At 37.5% G+C, this 26,240-nt stretch overlaps 3 protein-coding genes across 10 annotated transcripts in view; 1 reads left to right on the forward strand and 2 right to left on the reverse strand.

Moving 5' to 3' along the window:
• LOC111326968 (protein tudor) overlaps positions 1 to 16,897 on the forward strand; it is a 29,290-nt gene extending 12,393 nt beyond the window's left edge. The window contains exons 7-11 of one of the 4 annotated variants that reach the window (XM_088743301.1): positions 62 to 4,972; positions 6,094 to 6,170; positions 9,433 to 9,586; positions 10,264 to 10,481; positions 11,830 to 13,670. In XM_088743301.1, the coding sequence (XP_088599427.1) occupies positions 62 to 4,972; positions 6,094 to 6,170; positions 9,433 to 9,586; positions 10,264 to 10,481; positions 11,830 to 11,883 (5,414 nt within the window). In that variant the 3' untranslated portion in view covers positions 11,884 to 13,670. Of the gene's footprint in view, positions 1 to 61; positions 4,973 to 6,093; positions 6,171 to 9,432; positions 9,587 to 10,263; positions 10,482 to 11,826; positions 13,671 to 16,757 lie in introns of those variants that run through there. The other 3 variants (XM_088743300.1, XM_088743302.1, XM_088743303.1) reach the window with 3 other exon arrangements.
• Positions 14,582 to 21,037, reverse strand: LOC111326973 (purine nucleoside phosphorylase LACC1). 5 transcript variants are annotated; one of them, XM_022931068.2, is made up of 7 exons: positions 20,909 to 21,037; positions 20,099 to 20,262; positions 18,336 to 18,523; positions 17,699 to 17,905; positions 16,804 to 17,325; positions 16,310 to 16,617; positions 14,582 to 15,637 (listed from the first exon to the last, which is right to left on the reverse strand). In XM_022931068.2, exons 3-7 carry the CDS (start codon positions 18,516 to 18,518, stop codon positions 15,475 to 15,477), a joined length of 1,383 nt encoding a protein of 460 aa, XP_022786803.1. In that variant the 5' UTR covers positions 18,519 to 18,523; positions 20,099 to 20,262; positions 20,909 to 21,037; the 3' UTR covers positions 14,582 to 15,474. The 5 variants fall into 5 exon arrangements, with proteins under 5 accessions (XP_022786803.1, XP_088599437.1, XP_022786801.1 ...); XM_088743311.1 differs by having other exon boundaries at positions 17,822 to 17,905; positions 20,081 to 20,262; XM_022931066.2 differs by having other exon boundaries at positions 20,081 to 20,262.
• Positions 21,038 to 21,114: 77 nt separating this feature from the next.
• On the reverse strand, positions 21,115 to 26,116 carry LOC111326992 (eukaryotic translation initiation factor 2 subunit 1). The gene is made up of 6 exons (XM_022931094.2): positions 25,798 to 26,116; positions 24,803 to 24,882; positions 24,487 to 24,635; positions 23,789 to 23,993; positions 22,798 to 22,941; positions 21,115 to 21,964 (listed from the first exon to the last, which is right to left on the reverse strand). The coding sequence occupies exons 1-6, from the start codon at positions 26,033 to 26,035 to the stop codon at positions 21,833 to 21,835; spliced, it is 948 nt and encodes a 315-aa protein (XP_022786829.1). The 5' UTR covers positions 26,036 to 26,116; the 3' UTR covers positions 21,115 to 21,832.
• Between the last annotated feature and the right edge of the window lie 124 nt (positions 26,117 to 26,240).

Genomic DNA, 26,240 nt, shown 5'->3' on the forward strand with positions numbered 1-26,240 from the left:
TACAGGATGAGTGGCACATGGTTGTAGATTCAATTTTCTCTTTTTTTTTTTTTCAACCTAGTACAAGATACCCAGAGAGAAAAGAAGAAAAGAAACTTTGAACAGCTGCCCCTTCATCCCGGTGATGTGAAGAATGCCTACGTTGTTCACACTGAAAGCCCGAGTGATTTCTTCATCCAGTTGTCAGAAACCTACCCTGAGCTTGAACAGATGATGGCAGAGATTGCTGAAGTGTACTCTGGCCTTGCTGATGATCTGAGTCCTGGGGATCTTGTTGTCGGCCATCCTGTTTGTGCACAGTTTGCAGAAGATGGTGGCTGGTATAGAGGTGTAATTCAAAGCATACCATCAGAGTATAAAGTTGAAATACAGTACATTGATTATGGTAACAGTGATGTAATTCCTCTGTCAGATATCCGACAGCTGAGCAGCAGATTTTTCAGCCTTCCAATACAAGCAATTCATTGCTGTCTTGATCTTCCAAGAGTAGAGTCTTTCAAAGAGAGAGTAGAAGACAAGGAGCTCAAGGTGAAATTTCTGGCAACAGAGAGGGGGAAATGGAAGGTTAGCTTAGATGATGACAATGGAATAATTGGCAGCAAAGATGAAGTACCAAAATGCTCAGATGACATATTTGAGCTGAGAGAATTTCTTCAACTTCAAATTACTCAAGAGATGGAGCAAAATGTGTATATTAGTCACATAGTGAGCCCGGATGAATTCTATGTGCAGTTTGCGACTGGATTGGATGAATTGACAGCATTGAGTGAAAAGATAAATGGGTTCTACTCTTTCTTGCATCCATCTCAAAATGTGTTAAAGAATCCAACTGAAGGAATGTCTTGCTGTGCAAAATTCAGCCAGGATCATTGCTGGTACAGGAGTCGGGTAAAAGGAGTGGCTCTGCAAGGGGTAGAAGTTGAATTTGTTGACTATGGAAACAGTGAATTTGTGAACCCCATTTATGTAAAAGATGTGGAGAAAGAATTCATGCAGTTACCTCAACAAGCCACTTTGTGTGCCCTTGATGTTACCAAAGATGAATGGTCAGCTGAAGAAATAAACATATTTATGTCAGCAGCCCTTGACAAGACATTTGAAGCTAAGTTCATAACTCAAGATGGACCGAAATGGAGGGTATCTTTACAAAGTGGTGGAACATCTGTTGTAGACTTGTTCATAAGCAACAGTGCTGCAGATCTTCAGAAAACTAAAGGTGTGAGTGTTACAGGTGTGCAAATGGAGACTTTCCTTCCAATGGATCTCTCATTGGGCCAAATTGAAGAAGTTTATGTCAGTCATGTAACAGAGTCTGGGGATTTTTATGTTCAGTTGTCCAAAACATCATCAGATCTGACGCTTATTGAAAACAAAATTGGAGAAATTTATGATCAACTAGGCCCTAGTACAGACACTATGGAGGTATGTTTTGTTGATTCATTATGCTGTGCCAAATACAGTGAAGATTTTCAGTGGTACAGAGCTTGTGTCACTAAAGTAGTTTCTGACTCTAAAGTGGAAGTCCACTTTGTTGATTATGGAAACACAGATACCCTTCCTGTGTCAGCCATTAAACAGCTTAGACCCAATCTCCTTACCTTTCCTGTGCAAGCAATCAGATGCAAACTTGAAGGATCCAAAGATGTTTGGACAGAGAGTGATGTAGAACAGTTTAGAGCTAACATTTTGGAGAGACCTTTACATATGACATTTACCAGGAAAGAAAAGGACACTTGGTGTGTGACGATCCAAGAGCTTGACATGTTTTCCACCAAAGCAAAATTAGCATTAAAAGAGAGGTATACCAAGGAAGGCTTTGATATCCACAAACGAGAGGAAGCATATTTCCTTTTTGCTGAATCTCCTGACTGCTTCTGGCTTCAGCTAGAGAGAACTGGAAATGCTCTGGAAGAACTGATGGAACAGATCAGCACATTGTCTGATCAGGAATTGCGGAGATCCCAACTTCAAGTAGGACTACCTTGTCTTGGTAAATACACAGAGAATGACATGTGGCACCGTGCTGAAATCCTCCAGGTGCAAGATGATGTTAATGTAATGGTATCCTATGTAGATTATGGTAATTTCGAGACTGTTCCCTTGGACAGGCTGCGACCAATTAATGACTCTCATCTGAAACTCCCATCTCAAGCAATTTGTTGTCGTCTAGCAGAAGTACAAGGTGTGGATCCAGGTAAGATAACAGACTACCTAAACCAACAACTTTTTGATAAGGTGGTTGAAGTTGAAGTTCAGAAACAGCATGCAGATGATTCCTATACAGTGAAACTGTTTACTAAGGGAGAGTCATTGTCAGTTAATGAGCAAATAGTCAGAGAATGCCTTGGTGATACATCCCTTTTGGAAGAGAGGATTTTTGAACATTCTTCTCCACAAAAACTCATTTCAACTGAAGAGAGGAAAAATTTTACCCGACCAGACCTACAGTCAGGTAGCAAAGTACCAGTGAGCTTTGTCTCAGCGTTTTTGCCTGCAGAGATGCAGCTGTTGTTAACTGAGAGGATTGATGAACGAGACCAAATGACGAGAGAGATAACATCTGTGTATCAAGCCCTTAATGAAAGTGAACTGACACTTGAAAATCCAGTGGTCGGAATGTTGTGCTGTGTACCCTTTTCAGACAAGTGGTGCAGAGGTGAAGTTATAAGTACTTCTGCAGATAATACTGCCACTGTGAAGCTTGTCGATTGTGGAACAAATGAGAAAATACCTATTTCTGCCTTGAAATTGCTGAAGGATGAGTTTGCGAAAAGGCCTGTTTTTGTTGTGGAAAGTAGTTTGGCAAATGTACAGCCAAGCTCTGATGATGGTCAGTGGTCACCAGAGTGTTCTAATGCATTAGAATCCCTTTGCCGTTCCAAAACGTTGATAGCTGAGATCACACAAGTATTTGGAGAAATGGTGGAAGTGATTTTGAATGATGAGAGTGGAAAACAAGTTAACCAAAGTCTTATAGATTTAGGGTATGCAAAGTTATGTGACATCCAGGATGATTACTTGAGAGAACAGCCAGGGTTAAAGTGGCAAAAATTGGAAGTTGGGGCAAGCCTTGATGTGTATTTGATGTCAGTGAAAGATTTGGACTCCATTCAGTTACAAGTGGTTGACACCGAGGAACGTTTGGAAAAAATGATGGATCAACTGATGGCAGTATACTCTAATTTGGGTGAAACAGAGGAAGTCATTGGGAACCCAAGGGTGGGGCAGGTTTGCTGTGCACAGTATTCTGAGGACTTGAACTGGTATAGAGCAGTTGTTACTTGTGTGAGTCCAGGAGGAGTTGAAGTCAAGTTTGTAGATTATGGTAACAGTGATGTGGCTGTGATGATCAAGCAACTTCGGGAAGAGTTTTTCTTGCTTCCTGTTCAGTGTATTGATTGCGGTCTCAATGGCATTGTGTCAGCCTTTGAGCCCACTAGTGAAGACATTGCATTAAAATTGATGGAATTATATGAATCTAAAGAATTGAAGGCCGAAATTGTCAATGTTTCTGGTGACTCTGTGGGTGTCAATCTGTATAATGAATCTGGAGAGTCTGTTACTGATGCTCTTGTAAAACTTGGATTTGCATTGTCTCAAGCAACTCAGCAAGAAATAGCAAGAATGGTTTCAATCTCAGAAGATGGCAGAATAGTTTACAATTACCCAGAATCTGGAGAGTGTCTTCATAATGTGAGTTTGGTGTCAGTAAAGTCACCAAATAACTTCTGGTGTGAGTTAACTGGTTTCAGATCTGAGCTCAAGACATTATCAGAAAAGATTGAGGATTTTTACCAGTCACTGGGCGAAAATGACCTGAGGTTTTTGTGCCTGCAAGTTGGAGATACTTGCTGTGCTCAATTCACGGAGAACAACAAGTGGTGTAGATCTCAAGTGACTGAAGTCCTTTCAGAGGGCCAAGTCTGTGTGTGCTCGGTAGACTATGCCAAACAAGAAACTCTGACAATAAACAGAATCAAGAAACTTGAAGCAAAATTTGCTGTTCTTCCTGTGCAGGCTTTGTATTGTAGCCTCCACGGCATTGAGCCTCCCCACAAATACTATGGGGAAGACTGGAGCAATGATGCACTGGGAAGATTTCAAGAACTTTGTGAGGGAGCAGATTTGAAAATTAAGATCAAAGAGCAAGATGGTAGTGTTACTCATGTTGAGCTATTGGACTCTGCTGGTGTATCCATAAGCAGTCAGCTCTTATCTGATGGATTGGCAGTTGTGACTAGATCCCCCCTGATGGAAAGTCCTGTGAAAGGTATTCCCAGTTTGTCTGCAGAACAAATGAAGGAATCTGACCAGGAAAGTTCTGAGGAGAATGCCTTTGAGGATGCTGAATCTGGCCTTGATGGAGTGGAAAAGTTAGCCAATGTTGCTTCAGATAATGAGGAAGTGAGGGGAGAAATAGAAGATGAATTTCATGACAGCAGTGATCATGTTGTGGAGGATGCTTCAAATCAAGTTGTTAAAGGAGAATCAGTCCTAGTTCAGGAGGGGGCACTTATAGAAGTAACTGTAGAACAACTTGTGAAAGATGAAGGAAAGGCAGAAGAGGGAAGATGTGAATCTGGAATCCCAGAAGTTCTTGAAGGAAAATCAAAGGAGAGTTCAAGTCCTGAATGTAAAGAGGGGCTAGAAAGGATTGACAAAGAAGTTGCACACGATGTAGCAACGGAGATGGAGGGCAGTGAATCTGATGAACACTCACAGGCAGTCCTTGAAGTGGTAGGTGAGAAACAGACCGAGGCACCAGTAGGGGAACAAACAAATGAGTCAAACAATTCTGATGCTAATGGAGATTTTAGAGACCCAGGTCTAGATGTGTTGGAGAAACCAGAGAAGGTGGAAGATCAAGTTACTGACAAGATGCATGAAGATAAGGTTGAAACAGGAAAGGAGCTCAGTGAAGGGTCAGCTGAGGAAGTTTTAACAGAAGGATTCTCAGAAGAGGATATCTCGGGTACATTGATTTATCTTAATAGCAGTTGTTGTCTTAAATATGATTTATCCTTATTAATTCAGTTGTGCTGATTTCAGTCCTTTCAGTAGCACCAGTTACAATGGAAATGTTAGTTCTTTAAAATCAAAGCTATCAGTTTCAAAATGCTTGTTATAGGTTTCAAGACGTCAATTTCAGTTTTGTGAAAAAAACAAAACAAAAACAAAACAAAAAAAAAACAGTGGTCCATTTTAAGACTCCAAGTTGTGGTAACTTTGCTAGAAATAATTCCTTGTTTGCAGTTGTAGTTACTGAAAGGACTAACAAGTGTTCTAAGGGGGGAACTGTTTTATACTCTCTATTCTATATTACTATTTGTGGAATCTCATTATTTATGTATCCAGTGATTATTAGTTTGGCACCAATTCTCCCCCTATTTCCAATTTTTTTTTATTTTTTTTTTTATGCTCCTCCATCACCACAGGAGCGACTATGGATTGTATTTTAGTTACATAGCTGCATAATCACAGACTCTTATCAGCAATTTTAGCCTCAAAAGATAAACCAGGCAATGGCCCTATAGCTAACATGCGAACAAGGGCTAACATGTGTTATTGACCAAGGGTGAGGTCAAGATGGCTAGCTATTGGCTTTTTTTTGGGGGGGGGGGGGGCATTTTTATGGACTGAGACAAAGTCATGGTCCATAAAAAGGCTGAAAAAAGAATGAGGCTGATGTCCAGCCATCTTGACCAAACAAGCTTGGTTAAGGAGGGATTTATTATATAGCAAAAATATTTCACTTTAATGAGAATCAAGAATGACTTATTTTTTTCAAGGGCTGGGAAGGAAAGCCAACTGTGTTTGTAGCACAAACCCATGAGGGTTGTTTATGTTTTCTTTGTTTTGACTGTCTTCTGTCACTTTTTGTGACTTCATTGCTGAAATTGTCCAAAAGTTATGAATTTTGTAAATCCACTTCATGCACTTTTTTTCTTGCCAGGGATCAAAGCGGGCAATCCTGAGCAGGCAAGATGGTTTCATCTTGCCTGCTCAGGTAACCTATCAGAACACAGGATCCACTTCATATATAGTAAATTGCATTATTGGGTGAGACTTTGATATTACTTTCATTCATTCCAGAAATTACTGGCATGGCTGAGGAAGAAGCTACAGCGGCAACAATGACTGTGGATGAGAACAGGACTGAAGAAGAACGGGTAAGTTCAACAAGTCCACTGTACAGTCCACCTTCCAGCCCTGCTGTGTACATACAACCGGGGGGAGAAGTCCAATTTACCAAGGAAAAGTCACCTGCTAAAGAGAATCAAGAAAATTGAGTTAGCTCTGCCAAAAAAACAGGGAGATAGTGAGATAGCTTAGGCTTCAAATTGATAAGAAGAGAACATGGAAATCCTTATTGTCACACAGCAGAACAGGGTTGTAATGTAGGCTCTCGTCTTGATTCATTTGATGATTTTTTTTTTGCACACAATTAGAAATAATAGGGCTAGTAATTTGCCTGTGATAACTTTTTGTATTTGATATTGTTTTTCCAATTTCATTGTCATGTGTATGTCTAATTTGTTAAGAATTGACTGCGTGTTCGAGTGAAAATTCTTCTTGTGTAGTGAGACGATAATAATCTGTAAAATAATGCAATTACATGTAGATGATTTGAGACAGAAGTTCTTCACCATTGTTAACCTTCTGCTGTAGTAACGTTGTACAGCTGCAGTACTCAGAACTTAGAATGGAAATTTACACAGAGTAGGAGTCTCTTGTTCTGTAGTTGCATTTTTTATGGCATCTCAATTTGAATATTGCTTTACAGGAAACTGTGCTTTTCTTTGGTCTCACTGAGTGCTATTATGATACTCTGAACTGTCATTTAGTTTATAAGCAATTAATATTGATTTTGCAGTAAATGGTTTGAACCCGGGGGTAACATGTGTACTGACAACAATCATTCACTTGACTCTGATGATGACTTCCGCACAGGTTGTCGAAACGTCAGTCACTACCACCAACAACAGTCCTTCTCAGGACTACACTCACCCGGACGATCAGACTACACCTTCACATAATATTGATTTTATTAATTTGGTTACTGAAATGGCCTAATTGACATTTACCAGTAACCCTATTTACCCTAAGATTAGTATGCATATTCTCCTTACTGTTCTCTATCCATTTCCTATGGTTTTGATTAAGAAAATAGGCTTGACAATCAAAAGCTTCTGAAGTTTGATAATTAACAATTATTGCACGGGTGCGCGTTGGATATGAGATGATAGATAGCCAACGAGGCGCGTAGCGCGTAGCGCCTCGTTGGCTATAATCATCTCATATCCAACGAGCGCGAGTGGAATAATTGTTTTATTAAAAACGCCCCCAAGATATTAGACAAATCTCACCAAATCTTAAATTTTTTAGCTCCCTTTTAATTTTAAGCTGACATGTATGCTTACCATATTTGTACCAAGATATTAGACAAATCTCACCAAATCTTAAATTTTTTAGCTCCCTTTTAATTTTAAGCTGACATGTATGCTTACCATATTTGTAGATTATAGTATATTGGCTCATGTACCATAATGGCTAAGCCAATAAAAAGTTTTGGAATTGCATTATCCAATGATCCAGTTTTTAATAATTCCTTTTATTAGATGGCCGTGTCTCACAAGGACTGGGAACTACCAAATTCACGAATTTAATTGGCTGAAATCAATATTGAAAGCAGTCTAGATTTTCCCATCTAGACCAGTCTAGGGAAAAAGGTGCAAAGAATATAAAAAATTGGCATATAAGACACAGCCATATAATAAACATCTTATTAACTGAGCTGGGTCGGTCTCTATGAGAGAATCTTGACTTCAGTCGCTGGTACAGACCTCCCTGCATATGGTCTTTACTGGTAACCTTGGTCAGGATTCTCCCATACTGACCTCTCACTTGGTTAATAAGAACTAATTATTATCAAGAACTTGATGTTTCATTCAAAGTTGATGCTGAACAGAGAAATTAGTCGTTGGTCACTCCAAGGGATGGATGGTTCAAGTGAAAGTCTGACTTGAAAATTTTTAGGCATGATACTACATTCTTGTTCTAGAACTAAAGCTTTAAGGAATTCCACTTTCTTAATTACATGGCTTTGATTTCTTAAATGAGGTTAATGTGCATTGAATCAATGACAATGATTAATTCTTGATAACTAGTAATTTATTAATAGTGAGTAACAAAACTAATTTCATCAGGTGGTTTGTAATTTAAGGGATCTTTCATAATAAAGTGTAAATGCTTGTAATGCTTAGTTGATCTTCTACTGATTGCTATTGATTTTGAATGATTGCATGTGTCGGATTTAGTTTTGTTTATTCATATGAGTCTCAAAGAGTGAAGCAATGCATGCAAGGAAAGTGATTGAGTTAGCCTCTCGACTCCTGATGCCACTTTCTCCAGCAATACCTACAGGGGGCTCACACAAATTATTTTGCAGTTTATGTGGGTTTTCTGTGGTTATACTTAGGCAATGCGATGGACCACAATATCCACTTTGTTTTGAGAACATTAATTGTCAACAGTGCTCTCAAGAACTATTTTTAACCATACATTCATTTCCATGTTGATAATTGAGTAATGCTACTTGGTTCAAACCCTTAAGGGTGGCTCTGTGGCCATGATCTAGATCAAGATCAGTGATCTTTGATGAGGTAGATCATGGTTTATTGAAAAAAAAAGTGTGATTTAGTCTATTGATGCATATGTTCATAATATCCTTGATGCTTTTTGGTCATCAGGCTGGTCTTGGATTTGTAATCCAGATCTGGATCATCCGAAAAAACATGTAACTTTACTGTGTAAAATTAAGTCAACATCCTCAGAAACAAGACAAGTAGAGACTAGCTCCATACAACCCAGGAAAACTTGGTTGAGCAAATTAACTTGCAGCTTTCTGAGAGTTTCCCAGTAAATGGATTAAAAGGCAAAGTCGTGGTTTGTTCTGTGAGACTTACACGGGGATTTCCCTCTCAAACAGTGCATGTACAAAGTTTTCACTTGAGGAATACTAAAGGTTTGGATGTATTTCAAAAATAAGATGAGAAGTCGTTGTCTGAAAATAAAAGCAAAATATGTCATAGCCTGAGTAGCTAAAAGTTATTGTATATTTACTGAAAATCAAAGTGGTGGAGCTTTCAAATGACAGGCAGAGCATTGGTTTTTTCAATATTAATTTCTCCCTTAAAAGCCTGTCATGGCTTTGCCACTCTATAATTCAAGGCATGCAAAACTTCCAGCTGTGCAAGCTATGCATGTAATTCACTCCTGCATGCAGTGTGCTGTGAAGCAAGGTAAGTGATTTCACCAAAATAGCTTAACCATTTCTCTACTTGGAAAATTATAGTAAAATGATGTGTGCTAAGTTAAACCTTCCTGTGTGTAACACATTTACAGTTTGTTTTATTACACTTTTTTTTGCAGTTGAAAGAATCCAAACTAGAGATTTCTGAACAAACAACTGTAGTAGATGAGTCTGTTAAAATGTTTTTAGAGGAATTGGTGACTAACGTATGTAAACCATCAGATGAAACAAAAGAGGAACATGAGGAAATAAAGAAAGACTGGAAAGGTAAAGGTAACGGCTAAGTAACATCTTGATTTAGTGGCTTTAATATTAGAGAAAACTTGTAGTACTCTTTCTCTGCGTGTTAACACTTATTTTAGCCTGATCTTTTGTCAGCCCCAGCCCCTTACACTCTACATGGGTATTCATACTTTCCACAACTGCAAAAGCCATGGGCAGCTTGTTTTGTTTTGTTTTTTTTTTTACTTTGACTTGTCATTGTTTCCTTCTTATGTTCTCTTTTGCTCAGATTGGGAGATATGTTCAGAAATGCATGTAGTAATGATGAATTTCACAAGTGATGATTCTAACAAAATTTCATCAAATTTGCCTGCGTCGCTGCGTGTATTTTAGGACCGAGGTGGAGTGGAGACTGGCAGTTGTGATAACTCTGGTCTTGGTTTTGTTTCAGTGATAAAGCACAATATTCTTAAAGAGAATATCTATTGGTTATTTATGGTTGTGGAAGGGTTATTTGTCACCTACAAGGCACAAGATTCCATGAAATCATTCACAGCAGTAAGCGCTTTCCTTACCTGAGCATGTGTAGAAAGCCAATCCCTTTACTGTTGTATTGACTTTCAGTGTAGGCTGATCAGATATGTCTTGTTTTACATTGCAAAAACCACATTGCACCTGAATTTTGAGTGTTCTAAGCTAATGGAACATTTTGTTAACCATGATTTAAGACCTGATGGGAAATTTCAGAGCAGAAGAACAACCAGCTGACGTTGCAAGCTCTGATACAGCATGCTGTGATGATGATGAAGAAAATGTTTTGTCTGATGAGGCATTGAATGAGTTGGATAAAGAGCTTGAAGCAGAAAGTTCAGATAGAAAGGACCTTGATGATATTAACCCCTCTGTTTTGGTTAATGAAGCTGTTGACCCTGACACGCATGGAGTGGTTAGTAGTTATATCTGAATAGGTTATTGAGCCTCTGTACTTATGGAGCAGTTTGGCAAATATGAACCCTACTATTGGTAATTGTTTAACAATGATAATTACAACAAAATCTTGTAAATTGGTAGATAACCTGTTCAGATTAGAGTTTTTTGAGGGTTGTCCCACACAGAAAAATAAAAATGTACACAACAGTTCTTCAGGAAAATTCATGACTTGATGAGAGAATTCTGTATTAAATTGCACTCGAAAATTGATATTGCTTGAATCGTGAAGCAATGAGTGAGATTGGTTTTCAAATGCAATTTAATGTGGAATTCACAAGTGAAGTAATGGATTTTCCTTGAATTGCATACTGGTAATTGAATAAAAACAAGAAAAAAAAGAAAAGAAAACAGCATTACTTACAGTTGTGCATTGCTGTCTCTACTTTATGGGACAACTTTCATGAAGAAGCTGTAAACATTTATGATATGCCCACAAAAGGTTCCTCCAAATTTGATTTTGAGTGTTAGTTTTGATGGATAACGGAAGGAAAGCTTTGAGAACCATTATGCAAGGACTAGAACAGGAACAAATGCCACTCAAGTGTTTGGCTTTGTTTGGAAATTAAACTTGAGCTATGTTTGTGGAGGGCCAGTCCACTCAGTACTATCTCCAATTATAATGAAACTATGCTTAATAGGTATGCTTAGGTATGCAAACACTTAACCCTCTAACTCCTAGAAGTGATTAACATGTAACTTCTCCCTATAATATCCCTATATCATCCAGCAAACAGGTAGTGAGAATACTTAAACTTATCAGGTGGGAGTTACCTTGATTGAAAGCCAAATTCTCATAACCAATTTACAAGGAAATGTATAGCAGCCAGAGGGGAGAATTAACAATCAGATCTTGGGAGTTTAAGGGTTAACCTTTACACTCCCAGATCTCATTAGTAATTCTTTTTTTGAGTACCATAAAATTCTTATGATGTTAGTTTGGAGAAATTGTCATTGGATCAACTAATAGTCCCCTACTTGACATTTTTCTTTGTCCTCGCCGGTCTGGTTGATGTTGTATTGATATGGTGAGGAGAATTTCTGTTTTGGTCACTTATGGGAGTTAAAGGGTTAAGAGCAGAATGTAAGTAATTGGTACATAATGATTTTGTTAACCACCAGTGTTATTATCACCTGCATTGATCTTTTATCAGAATGTAACAAGGATTCAGAATATTGGATCACAAATAATAGACTTTTCAAATTTTAGCTTTTTTTTTTTCTTCCCAAGATGAGTTGATGTTTTGTTCTCCAAAGCATAGCTGTGAGAACAGCAGATTTGATATGTCAACTATGTCTTTCAGCAGGTTGAAAATTATGGAGATAGTGTGCCACAGGAAACGGACACTAATGGAAGTTAAGATGACAAGTTGACATGAGCCTGTGAAGATGATGAAGCAGGAAACAGAGTAAATGTTGAATGGAAAGTAATTTATCTTAGTTTAGCTTTAGTTTTGTAGCTTATCTGATCTACAAAAGAATGACATATAGAACTTTTGGTATTTTGTTTGTGAAAAAGGCTGGAAATGTTTTCAGATCTCTAAATATTAGTAATTGTGGTTTACATCTTATTTGCATTTACAAGTGTCCTCAAAATGACAATCTGTAAGTTAGTTTATGAAATGCTTTGTGTTTAAAAGTTTTTTTTTGTACATCTAACAGGCAAAGCACTTTTATCTGTAGGGTTGCAATCATATACATGGAATCGAAATGTGGCGTCCAATTTGAATTGCCATTGTTCTGGACTCATTAGCCTCGTCTTCACTGGAAACACGATTTTAAGGATTTATCACATGTGAGAGGCTAGTGAGTCCAGAACAATGGCAATTCAAATTGGACACCATATTTCGACTCAGTGTATTTAATACCTTAAAGGAATCATTCATATCTTGGCTTCCTTTGCAACTTTCCTGCTCTTACAACATTGTTTTGAAGATGGGTAAGCATCTGATTTCCATTAACCTTTCACATTACAAGATGTACACAAAGAAATCTCTTCAAGGACTAAGATCTTGCTTACACAAGGGAGTATTATTTAAAAAGGACAATCATTGTTTCTTTAGGGATCTTCTTTTTAAAAGCAATAAATCATGTCTTAAAGATTTTTAAAAATTCAGATTACACAGTAAACAATATGTAAATTTCCTTGAACAAGAGTGGTTGTATCAGGAAATACCGGTAGTCTTCTTTCTAATGATGTTTGTCTCAGTTTTTGATGCAAAAGTGTTTGGTCTCTGAAAGGGATTTTTTACTGATGTCATTTGATACATTTTTCCAGGAATTTTTTTGAAATGGAATCTTTATTGATAGCAGTATATTTGCTGTTATCTTCCTTGGGGGTCAGGATCAATGCAGTGGTGTTTTTTGCCATCTCAGAGTTATGACTTTCTAATAATGGATAATAAGTTATCTGCAAGTACCTGTTAGCTTGGGCCCACCTGCTTCCGGTTTGTTTCATGGGAAAGCATGGTGCACACCCAATGTATTTTCCCTTAGAGTTTCTCTCTTTTGTAATGTTTAAGTTTTCAAAAAAAAAAAACTTTTTTTGCATCACTGCTTTAGAGTGATTTATTTGTTTAAGGAACCTCAAAGCTATAAAGTTGTAGTTGCTATAGTTACCATAATCCAGGGTTCGTATGCATTTTGAAAACCCCTGAATTTCAGGAGGCCGATTTCAAGGCCTTAAAAGTACTTGAACTTGAATTTCATTTTGGGTCCTTGAAAGTCCTTGATTTTTTATTGAACAACATCGAAAAATATCTGCTTTTGTTTTGCACCATCGGTAAACCCAAAACATAGATGTTAACAGAAAAATTTTTCTTGGTTTTGAGGTAAAATTGTCATTACAAAAAGTCCTTGAAATTTCTAAGTAGGGTCCTGGAAAGTCCTTTAAAAGTCCTTGAATCTTTGGCCTGAAAAAGTGTGCGAACCCTGATAATCATTTAGTTACACAAACCCAGAGGATGTTTGATTGTTATCATTAGTGCCTACAAGATTAAGATGACCTCTGCGTTTGTGTGCTGAAATTAGGATTGTTACTGTTGGAGGGAGCATCGTATTTGTATCATATTTGTGAAAGTGCTATTTGGTTGCACTAGTTTGATCTAAGAGATATGTAATTGATAATTAAAGACTGAGGTATTTGGAATTGTTTACTCTCATTTTCAATTCTGATTACATGATTAATCTCATTTTCTTTAATCCTTGTCTATGCGAATGTCCCAATAATTTAAAACACGTTTGTTTTCCTGTCTCACTAAAACAATATAGTCTCACTAAAACAATATAATTCTAAATGCAACTTTTCAAACCCATGTTCACCAGACATTTTGTGTGGTATTCAATGGAAGAGGTTATAAATGCCACAGTTAACCCTTTACACCCTGACATCAGTGGGCATGTTCTCCTTACTGTTTTTTTTTTTGTGTGTTTGTGTGCATGCGTGCGCACTCGTGCACGCCTGGGGCACTATCTTATGGTGTTGTGTAAGTCTGTAAACCTTCCCCCAAACACTGGACTATCGTGTCTCTTGTGAATCATCCCGGGATACAAGTTATATTTGATACACATTTAAAACACATATCTATTCTGTTAATTTCTAGCCCTGTTCCTGGCCTTGACCAGTGTATAAACTCTGTTCTAGTCAAGTCCTTCTTTTCCCTCAATTTTTGCATCAGTGACAGCTGTTCTTCAACCCCTATACATTGTTGCATAACTGCAACACTACTACTATCCATGCAGTCATAAACTGCCTTTTATCTAACTTTCCCGAGGTGCAGACAAGGAGAACTTGTTTAATGATCAAGAGCGTCTGGCTGATTATCATTTCCTTTCTTCTCGTAACCTTAATGTATAATTCAGGGTGATGTTACAAGGAGAAGTTAGAAGCTGTACACTCCAAGGGGTAAAAGAGTTTAAAGCAAATAGAACACTTCCCAGCCTACGAATAATTAGGATCATGGCACTGAAAATTTGGATCTGAAGCTTTGATATGAATAACTTCTGAAATGTTAGCATATTACAGGTGATTCAGCATTTTCAAATACTCAGACACCACACTTTCAAACTCTTGAATAACTTTATTAAAGTACTCTGCCCTTAAATTACACTTTGTTTAAAAATAAAAACTACTGCAGAAAATTTAGCTATCTGCATTCTATAAAATACATTCATTTCACATTCTCCAATTATGCACCTGTAGAGAATTTACTTCCAAATTTGTTATTAACACTATAATTGCTTCCTTTCGTACTCTTTCCAGTGAAGAAAATGTTGAAAAGGCTTAAAAATTGATGCTTGAACATTATGTAGCCAGACTCCAATATAAAAGTCAACCAGGCAGCCTGAAATATGCTTTTGTTGTAACTGGGATACATTATGAAGTGGTTCTAAACTGAAGTGAATGATTTTACTGCCAACAAAAGCACACACTGGCTGTGAGATGAAGAAGGAATTTAATTACTTCATTGTAGGTGTAGCAATGTGGTATTTGCCTTTTCTATGACTCTTTCGAGAAAGAATGTGCTTAGAGCTGAGCACTTAATTTAATTGTAGCTGGAACACATGTAAGAGCCAGAGACTAGAGGGAGTGCTTTTGTGGCTATTTATATACACATACTGGTTTTGAACTGAAGGAAAATATTATCTAAAGTAGAGTAGAGTATCATGAAGAGGAAAGTGCCCCCTTTGTCTTAATGATATATTTTAGGTTGTGAGTTAGGGTTTCATTGTCCAAGACTCCTTCAAAGCTTTCATACATCAGATTGCTGTATTGTGTCAATAGCAGAATCTGACTTAACCACAATTTATTAAATGCACACACACATTGAAATAAAAAAAACATGCTTTCCTGTTTTTTCCTTGTATTTGACCTCTCCTATGCACTATCCAATTTATACAATAATTTTAATGTGGCAAAAATTCCCACTCAGTTCACTAATTGATCAGGTAAATTATAAAATGTTACAGGCAGAATCATCTGATTCTCTGAGACTTATAAAAGCAACTTGTGTTCCAAACTGTGTACCATCTCGTCGGAATGAGAAGAATCTTTGCTGGGGGTCACATTTTGTACATTGCGTTGGGTGCTGAGATTTTGAGGCATCATCAGTTACTCTGCAAATAGGGAAAAAACCAAAAAAAAAAAGCATGTTCTCTTCTTCCAGTAAATTGTCAGTGCTCCATCCACAAGTTGTGGGGTAATCTGGGTTGCCCCCTTTCCACCATTTTATGCTAATAAACCTTTATTATTATTATTATTTTATTATTATTATTATTTTATTATTTTATTATTATTATTATTTTATTATTATTATTATTATTATTTTATTATTATTATTATTATTATTTTATTATTATTATTATTAGACAAAGTGATGCCTTTTAACAATAAAACAACCTGGCATGTTCTCAAATGATTGTTCTAGGATATTGCTGTAGCACCCATAATTGAGAATTCTGCCCACAAACCTAATTCATCCCATTGCTGCACTTAAAAATTTGCAGACCAATACATTATATTTCACAAAGCCACTTTCAGTACAAGATAAGGGAATGCATTGTTGAATTGTTGCAGTGTACCAAGATGAGAGGTGAGGGCTGGGAGTGGGTGGCCTGTGGTTAGTTTGCATCCTCTTCAGAGAAAATACAGCACTTCATAATAATTAATTACATTAAAATAAAAGAGAACTTTGATGAACTTTCTTCAATACTTTTTAGACGACAATACTTCCAATTCACTTATTATATGGAAATTGGAATTATTAATAAGTCCTTTCTTCCAATTACCTTGTATCATCATCAATATTCTTTGGAAGTACTCCTTTTTTCTCAAGTTGCATTCTGATGGAAAGGCGTAGATCAACAAATGGGCGTGGTGAACCATCCTTTCGCACCACAACACCATCATTGAATGCTTCAGAAAATTTTTCAGCTTCTTCTTCCCCAACTTCAAAGCAGCATGGGCCAATTGAAGGTCCAATAGCAACTTGAATATTTTTTACTTTACATTCAAACCTTGTCAACATTACATCAACAACAGCAGCATCAATCATTGCTAGTGTTCCACGCCACCCAGAGTGAGCAACACCACAAACCTGAAAACAACCATAATTGAAACACGAGCAACTAAAATTTCCAAAACAAAAAAAAGAAAGATTAGATAATTAGTCCTGAATGTATTTAAATTTTAAGCCCTTACACCTTCAGTTAATCTAAAAAGTTTATTTCCTCTTAGGGTTGATAGGTTGACAGTGGTTTTATCAGGTGTGGTGTATGTTTACCTTTTTCACTGGATCACAAAACAGCACCACAGGACAGTCTGCACCTGGTGCTGCCAATGTGACTTGCCTGTTATCAGTCACTAAGGCATCATAGCTGTTTGGTTGTGGATCTCCAATCACCCACACATCAGCCCCATGAACACATTTAGCTACACGAAATTTCTCAGGGTCAAATCTCGCAGTCAAGGCTAGTCTACGCCGATTCTCCTGGACATTGACATCTGGGTCTCTTCTTTTATCACTGTACATCAAGTTAAGGGAGGATAACGTGTTGTAGGTTGAGACACCGCCATATCTTGTTGTGAAACCGTGATTGAACACGTCTGTTGGAACCAATGATGACTGAAGGATTTCTATCATCTTTCCATCAGGCAGTGTAAGTTTGGACATTATTATTTTGATATGTTCATCTATTAAGGGGAATAAACGTTCTTCTCTATCTTCCATATGTTTCCTCTCTTCATCATTCATCTCATGTGTGCACTCATAGTAATTTACATTGTAAATGTCTGGTGAATAGAGCTGAAAAAAAAAAGACACTTAATTGTATACTTTTAGTGAGAAGAATTAAAGGAATTTTTTGAGGTTACATCCGAAGTATTTGCCTACACCCTGCAGAGGGCCTTGTGAGCAAAACTGTTGCCCTCCCAGAGCATTTGTTAAGTAATTGTTACCATTAGTGACTGGATTTACAGTTGACTTCTCAATAAAGATAAATCTTCTAGTTCTGGACAACATTTGCAGGCTGTACATCTGTATATTCAGTCAAAGATCTCCAAAGGATCATGCATTGTTAGAGTACAGGGCTGGGCCTTCCCATAATGCTGGCTATCCAGGAAGTCTGTTAGGGTGGGATAATTTACGTTTGTGCACAAAGTTATAAGAACATGCATACCCTTTCAAAAAATATCTTCGCTCTTTCCATGTGCAACTGTGTCGTGACAACATGGACATTACTGGCCTCAAACTGATCTACAATAATGCGGCTGTAATAGGAATTTTCTGCTGTGCTGCTTGCCTGTTCCTCCTTAATGATGTGTTTTGGATCAATAAGATTGTTATCAACTGCATATTTTTCCATGGCACTGGCCTCTGTCACAACCTGTTGAAAATAATTCCTTGTTAAACATTAAGGTCATGAGAATAAATCAAAGACTTAGGGAGCTCCTTGTTAGAACCTTAGCAAATGTTTAGAGAACAGTATTGAGAATATGCATACTGCATGATGATGGGGTGGAAAGGGTCAGCAACAAGTATGGTCTGCACAGGGGAAATCAGTAGATAAAGGGTGAGCACTTTGAAAAGCATGCCTCCCATTTTCATCCAAGTTTTTGTTTTGGGAAAAAAAACCCTAGTGAGTTTGATGCTGTCCTTGGAATTATATCAGACCTTTCACACCTGCTCAAAGCAAAGATATGTAAGATTAACCAATTTGAGTGGAATAGTTGTGTGTCATGCAGTCATCCAAGGTCTATTCTGAGCCAAAGAATGAAATTAGTTTTTGTTACCTAGAAAGGCATAGCAGAGAATACCTGATCTTGTGCGCAGAATCCTGAAACAACAACTCGACAGTCAGTTTTTTTTTGTCGTAGTGAAGTGTACAGCTCCGCTGCTTGATTTACTCTAGATTTCAACATCTCCGAAGGAGAACCATCATCACTGGTTCGGCAGCCAAGAACAACAATAATGTCAGTGGGTGTATCAGTCTCTGCCATATTTTCTGTAAAATATTGAAATCTGAGCCATTACAGATTGGAAAATGATTTTCAGTGTAGCACTAACTTATAGAATGTTTCACTCATGTAACAAGCAAGGGGCAGTGAATGAGGTGATATCAAAAAACCTCACCACATGGTGAACACAGAATAATAGAGACTCAAAAAGAACAATGACAGCAAAGGCAAGTGGATGGCAGCAAGACAAAAAACTTAATGAGCAGAGCAATAATTATGCAGGAGTACACTTTTGAACCATCCTGTGCAGAATAACGAATGAAATCAGAACTTTTAGGTATTCTTTGAACAAAAACGTTAATGGAGATATTTAGTCACATTTTTTCTTTGAAATTTATGCAGCATTTTACATGTTGTGTTGAGGGGGAGATCTTGCACTATAAGAAATGGTAAATACAGTGACCCACTAATAAAATTCTTAGGAGAAATGATAGTTTATTTATTTGGTGATGTTTTTCCAGGTGATGTTTTTCAGGTGATGTTTTTCCAGGTGATGTTTTTCCTGTCTTGAGATCTTTAAACTCACTAATATCCACTCTTAAGATCAATTACATTTCCATATAACAATATGTTATATATGTTATATATATGTTAAATGTTAATAAGTAGTTTCAAGTATTTGGATGGGTGGGAGAGGGGGTGGGTGGGGGGGGAGGGGAGGCTGGTTTCTGAACGAACTTCCTGTAAACAAATCAGGAGCATGCATAGACTCTATGGAGGGTTTGAATCACAATGTTTTGCACAATATTGGGACCTCACTACATAACCTAAACAGGGCCTATGAGACCATCTTGTTTTTACCAACACTTCTCCGCTACCTAGGTGGATCATGTTTGCGTGATCAATTTTGACAGTTAATGCCAAGATGATATGAGTGAAATTTCACTTGTGCCTGCTGTTTCGATTTCCCATTTCTGGTCTGTCTAAAGCTCTCCCTTTGTTACACCAGATACCTACCCGGTCGTCTCCCCTTTTAAGTGATTCTACAAGGATTTTGACTGGTACTTTGCCGCAGTGTTTTTAAGGACGTGTCAGCTCGTTGCCAAACAAACCTTCTCTTTCATAGTACACACAAATAAAACTGTACTTGAACAGCTTGCTGCAACAAAAATGCTTTAGGGCAGGTGATAGTGGCTTGGGATCATCGTTCGCTAACGGCAATAGACAAGTTGATATCCTCGGAGATTTCACACCCATGATACAAATGCGTCGAATTAATTACCCCGGGAATCAGGAATTTGGGGCATTTCGGAGAGATGTTATCTCTCTAATCAAACACTTTGGGCACAGTATGCACTGCACTTGTCGGAGATCATGTCAAGTGAACTTTCAAATGCACAGAAGAATTTTGAAGCTTTTCAATCTAATGTAAACATACTTAGTGTAAGACAAACACGAATAACAAATGCCATCAGTTTAGGTTTCCTAGAACCTAAAGCATATGTCAATTATGCGGAGAGAGCAAGAATGCAAGTGTGATTTGAGCGAGAGCTTTTCATTATCCTGCAAACAGTGTTCTAATAAAAGGAGTGGGCATATCGTACCTAATTGGAGCTCCTCACCTTTTAGGAAACAGTTCAATCGCGACAAATCTCAGGATTTCACTGCATTCCTTTTATAGTTGCGTTCCTTAGCGGAAGTGGTCGAGAGAGACGAAAAGCCTGGACTCTAGTGAATTGTCACGCATTCGTTACCACAGGTCACCCAATCCGGAGGCAAAGTGAACCTGTGGACAATGGTTGTTAGAGTTATGGAGTAAATTTATTTTTTCTTATCTTATTTCTCAGAACCCTCGAGGTGACCAGAGCTGACTAGAAAGATAATTAACGTACTCTTCCACAAGCCAGTGCATGTATTTCAATCATTCAAAATCTCTTCAAATGATAGCAGTGAGGGGGGGGAGACAGTACGTAACAAACTTGAGAGTTTTGAAGGCAGGGTAAACTTGGAATATCTCACAATCATTAAATACTAGCCATGTATAATGCAATCCATGATATTTGAGCTCTAAAACCAAGGATCTTCTGAATGGAATCAACAGGAAACTCCTTTGCAAGGTCCATGGCAGATTTGCGTGTACTGTGAAACAGTCATTAGACTTGTCCTTAATTGACATGAGATGCTTATGACAAAACACACTCTTAGGGCCTTGTTGGCAATCCTCTTTTTCGCATCTGACAAGTAATCTTCAAACAACAAATACAAAATACAAGCTCAGGTCTTATGAGAGATCTGTAGACTCTTAATTAGTTGGGGATTGTTTCATAACTGGCTGATATTGGCCTGCTTTACTGAAAATTCAAAACGGTCAGTACAATATTTCTTGATGCTCTACACAAGGAAACAAATTTAATGACAGAACCATTGGCTACCTCAAACCTTTGCTAACTTGGTAAGCAAAATACAACTGCAGAAAACTTATCGTCACATAGTTCTGTTCAAGACCTGGGGAGATAAGGAAAATCAGGTTTCTCTACCATGATTCCATTTACAAATTTTACTCTTTTCTCATATAGAGAACTCTAAGTATTTTAATTTACATGTACATCCAATAATCATTTGCATAGCACATTCTCAGTTTGTTGAAACATTCTCTTTATTTCACGTTGTACTTTTTGTTCTATACAATTGATAGAATTTACTTAATGGCCATGTAAAAGTTTCACAAGTTCTGATGGACTGACAGAATATCCTGTTGAAGAGATTAACTCAAATACAAGTAGATCTGCAAATCAAGCATTTACCATGCAAAGTCATTCACGACTGACTACATTGACAATCCTTCTTTACCAAGCCTGTATGAAGTTAGGGTCAAGGCCACACCTACGATACATTCAAGGTGCACACTCATCTGTATTAAATATTATTATATGGCTGTGTCTCACAAGGACTGGGAACTACCAAATTCACAAATTTGATTGGCTGAAATCAATATTGAAAGCAGTCTAGATTTTGCCATCTAGACCGGTCTAGAAAAAAAGGTACAACAAATATAAAAAATTGGCATGTAAGACACAGCCATATAATAAACATCTTATTAACTGAGCTAGGTCGGTCTGTATGGGAGAATCTTGACCTCGGTCGCCAGTACAGACCTCACTGCGTTCGGTCTGTACTGCCGACCTCGGTCAAGATTCTCCCATACAGACCTCTCGCTCGGTTAATAAGAACTAAGTATAGAATCCAGATGCTTTAGTTTCTGATACTTTGTCAGCGTTCTCTCACAAAATGAAACAATGAGGAAATGACAGACGCAAAATATAAAGCTCAACAGATAATTTAAAGAAATATGAAAACTAATGGATCTCTTCTGATATCTCTTCCTCATCAGGATTGTCGTCATCACCATCCACTTCAGCATTTTCTCTTTCTAATCTTTCCATTTGCTTGGCAAGCTCAGCCTCGTCACTGTCTGTGACAACCTTTGGCTGAAATATATATTGAACAGGAAAGATGTTAGTAACATTCTGATTTTTGTCCTTCAAAGGTAGGAGTGCTTAGGACTTCATCTGAGGCATAGCTAAGGCAGGGATTTCAAAGCTGGTTACCTGCTGTCTACTGTTGCCTCTAAGACCTCTTGCTGTCGCCTGTTTTGCCTGTGAGCTGACAGTCATGTTTGGGTTTTGCTTTAACCCTTGACACCCTCACATCAGTATAGTTAGTGTGCAGAGCATTCTTTGTACACTTCCTAAGGTGCTAACAAGAAGACTTTGCTTTACAGTCAAGGGCTTTTTCAGATGATGATCATTTCCTTTATTCTCCTAACCTTACTGTGTGATTCAGGGGTGATATTGTAAGGAAAAATTTTAAGCTAGCTACTCTTAGGGATCTCTTAGGCATAGCCAGTTATTGCACTCCCTGTAGCCAATTATTGGAAAAGTTTATGTAAATCCTAACTAGGGGCAACCTAAGTTACATGCAATCCCATTGTTGTCATGCAAAAGGTAACATCAATAGACAAATGATTATCGTTACTCAAGATGCTAGTCAGATTGTGACCTGCCCAAACTCTCAAATGGAAAATCCTGCCTGTTATCTTGTTCTTATTTGGAGTGGCATGTAATGATAATAATAATAATAACAATAATAGTATGTATATTTTACTACAAGGGCTTTCCTTAAATGTGATATCAGAACCACAGCAAGGCTGATTATTGTTTATGTTACAAGTTTGAAAAGCAGAAACCTGCTCAATTTTGTAAATAATGTAGCATTTGAAAAAAAAATTATTAGATTCAAAATCAAAGAAGCTTCAACTTACAGCAGCTTTTTCAATAAAATCTCCTCCAAATTTTTTGATGGTGGTTCTAATGGCATCCACAGCATTTGTCAAGGCTTGGAGTCCCTCATCCCGATCCAATGTTGTTGTTGTAATCACATAAAGAGGTGCTGCTATCAAATTTATCTAAAAATAAGGAGGACAACTTAAAGTGATCAGACTGTATTTTCCCAATTCAACAGTGAGGGTATTGACATTTTGAAAGCTTTTTTTGGTTCACTTTGCCAATGCCAAACACTACTGAGCATTAGCCAGATTTGTTCTAGTTCTTTTTAATAAACAGCTATTAAAGCAAACCATCCCAGTCTGGGGTTCCATATTCATTCTCAATCAAAGGAAAGAATAGCAAAGTAGAAAACTCGTCCAAAGTTGGTGAAGGTGCTTGATATGTACACAATGCCAAACTAATCCCTAGACAATTCTTTTACTAATCAGACTGAAAATCTACAGTTTCATCTAACTTCTCCTTAAGTGTTCCTTTTCACATAAGCCTGTTGGCCCTTACTGCCAGAGCTTATCCCAGTTTCTGTAATAAAGTGCCTGGAGGCACAACCACTATCCTTGGATAGGATACCAATCAACCAGAGGTTAATATAACCCCAGCTCCAACTCCCCTCCCCCTTCCCTCTCCTCCCCCCCCCCCCCAACAAGAATTTCATCAGGTTTCTCAGACAGCTCACTGATGCAACTGATACAAATTAATACTCCTGGGGGAAGAGAGGCATTGTAAGAGTTAAGTGTCCTGTCCAAGAACACAACACAATGACCCAGCTAAGTCTCAATCCTGAACCTCTTTATACTGTATGTCAGGCTCTGATAAGGGGCTAATGCTTGAAAAAATCAGATTAGTTTTAGATACTTGGAAAAGTGGCCAATTTACATCATCAGCTCATCTGATTAACCCAAATTTTCTTTGTCAAGAAAATAGTGTGCTAACTGTAAAGCCGCCATTCTCCTACAAACATACACCAACCTTGATAGGAACATCTTCTGATGTACACTTCAGTCCTTCTAACAAGGAATTTTTCACAGCATCAATGCCTTCATAGGCATAACACGACACTTCAATATCAGCACGGATCTTGACAGCTTGGGGAGTAAGCCTTCTCGTTATGTTAGAGAGTAAGGTGGATTTCGTCTTTTCATCAAGATCCAATTCATCTAGCAATGATGGATCCCTAAAATAGGATAAAAGTACTTCAGTCTTAGGGCAAAGGTACACCCCACATGTAATATTCTTCCAGTTGGACCCAGGTTCTGGCCTGAGTCAATTCACGATGCTGTATTCATTGTAATGCCATTAGCAATATAATTGTCTGCAAAAAATTCTCTGAAGTTTAAATTCATTAGTCATCATCAGAGCTAGATACAAGTTTTGTTTGCAAAAAATGATCTCTTGCTCACTTAACTGATAGGGCAACCAGAGAGATTTGTTTTCTAGAAAAAGAGATCAGAATCAAAGCCAGCTGGAAAATTCTAAGGTTCTAAATACAGCATTACCCCCCAAAAAAGTGTGTGAACTATTGGTACAGTAAAAACCATTCTTGATCAGGTTATATTTTGTGGAGTGTTCACCCTTAGGTTTCTTCTCAATATTTTGTGGGGTATCTTTGGTGAATGTACCATCTATGAGACTCGGCAGCCATCAACTCCTATTCAAAATTTTCTCACCCAACAGCTAATTTGAACATCTCATATGAACTCCCTGGTGATTTGCACTTCTCATCAAAATACCAAGCTGTCTTCTCATACAGCTCCTCTAATTCGCGGTCTGTCTCATATCCTAAGATCTCTGCACAGTGCCTCAGAATACTGTACACCTGAAGCAACAAAATAAATGGAGGAAAAATGAGGTGAAGATTGATTTCATAAACTCTAAAAACAGATTAATGTTTCATAATGACAGTTATCTGTTAATTATCAGTTATCTGTTCAACTAACTCAACTCAGTAGAAGAGTCTTCAAAACTAGTATCTGTGAGACTTACAGCTTTTGCTTTAGTAAACTTTTCCTCACATTTCTTGATTTCTTCTGGAGACACTCTCCTCTTGGATAGGTCAATATATCCTGTCAAAATATTGGACATCAGTTAAAATTGTGGTATTACTGCCTTCTTTGCAATTTGAATGTCTGTGGGAAATGACTACTCTGTAGTAAATATTAAAAGCTGTTGTTTACTGCGGTTTTATGTACCAAGGAAACAAAATTTCAATTAGTGATAACAATATGAATGTCTAATATTCAAAAGGATTTGCTTCATGCCACAAAAAAAATATGTAACAAATAGTCAAACAAAAAATAAATACAAACAACAAGTAAACATATTCAGCAGTACTACACAACAAAACATCTGATAAGAGATTTATCCAACACATCAAATTGTTATTTCAGAGTGGGCAAATTCCATGGATATTTGTGGAGCACAAATATCACATGATATTTGTACTTGTCTCATGCATTATTTGTACTTTACGAAGCCCATCTGGCTAATAATACTAGTTATTACAATAGAATTATAAAAAGACGAGTTCTTTTTTAGGTTAATGACTAATGAATTTCACGCCAATATGCATGCACTAGAAACCAAGACAACATTAACACTTCTTGTTAATTAGCAGGAAAAATAGAACCTCCAATTTGCAGGATGGTCATGTTCACTTCAGCAAACAAGGTTTAGGCAAGATTGCCATATAACCCCATACATTAATTATGCATAGTGTTGCAGAGAAACCTTTATATTTAGTCTTTATGAAATGGAATGTATAATTAATGTCTGGGGTTATGTGGAAATCTTTCCAAGGTTTATACTGAAATAATAAAATAACTACAACAATCAGGGCCGATGATGTTTTCACTATCTAATAAAGGTTACAAATTTCTGGTGGATGTCCCAAGTGCGCATGCACTGTAGGTGGCTAATCGAAAAAATTTAATATTTTTCTCTAATTGAGAAATTTACGTTTAAAAAGAACACCAACAAACCTTTGTCCTTATCTACGCGAATAACTACCACACACTCATGTCTTCCAACCCTGATCAGTTTGTTAATCGAGCGAATTCTTCTCCTTGACAATTCGCTCAAAAGGATCATTCCTTCGATGTTGTTATATTCAAGCAAATTCACATACGCTCCCATTTCAGCGATGCTTCGAACGTTCACCATCACGACATCGTCGATTTCTGGGTACTTGTGTTTGTAAAATCTACAACTGATCGGCATTTTGACGAAGAAGGAAACTTTCAAGAGGCAAAAACAGTCTTTCGCAAATCCACCATGTGTAAAACTGATGCAATAGAGTAACCGCTGAGTTTTGATCGCTACGATCGTTGGCTCAGTTATTGCATTTTTTTGAGTATGTCATGTATGAATATTATTCTGTCTCGTGTGTGTGTGTGTGTGTGTGTGTGTGTGTGTGTGTGTGTGT

Source organism: Stylophora pistillata, chromosome 13, assembly GCF_964205215.1.
Source record: "Stylophora pistillata chromosome 13, jaStyPist1.2, whole genome shotgun sequence".
Classification (NCBI taxonomy): domain Eukaryota; kingdom Metazoa; phylum Cnidaria; class Anthozoa; order Scleractinia; family Pocilloporidae; genus Stylophora; species Stylophora pistillata.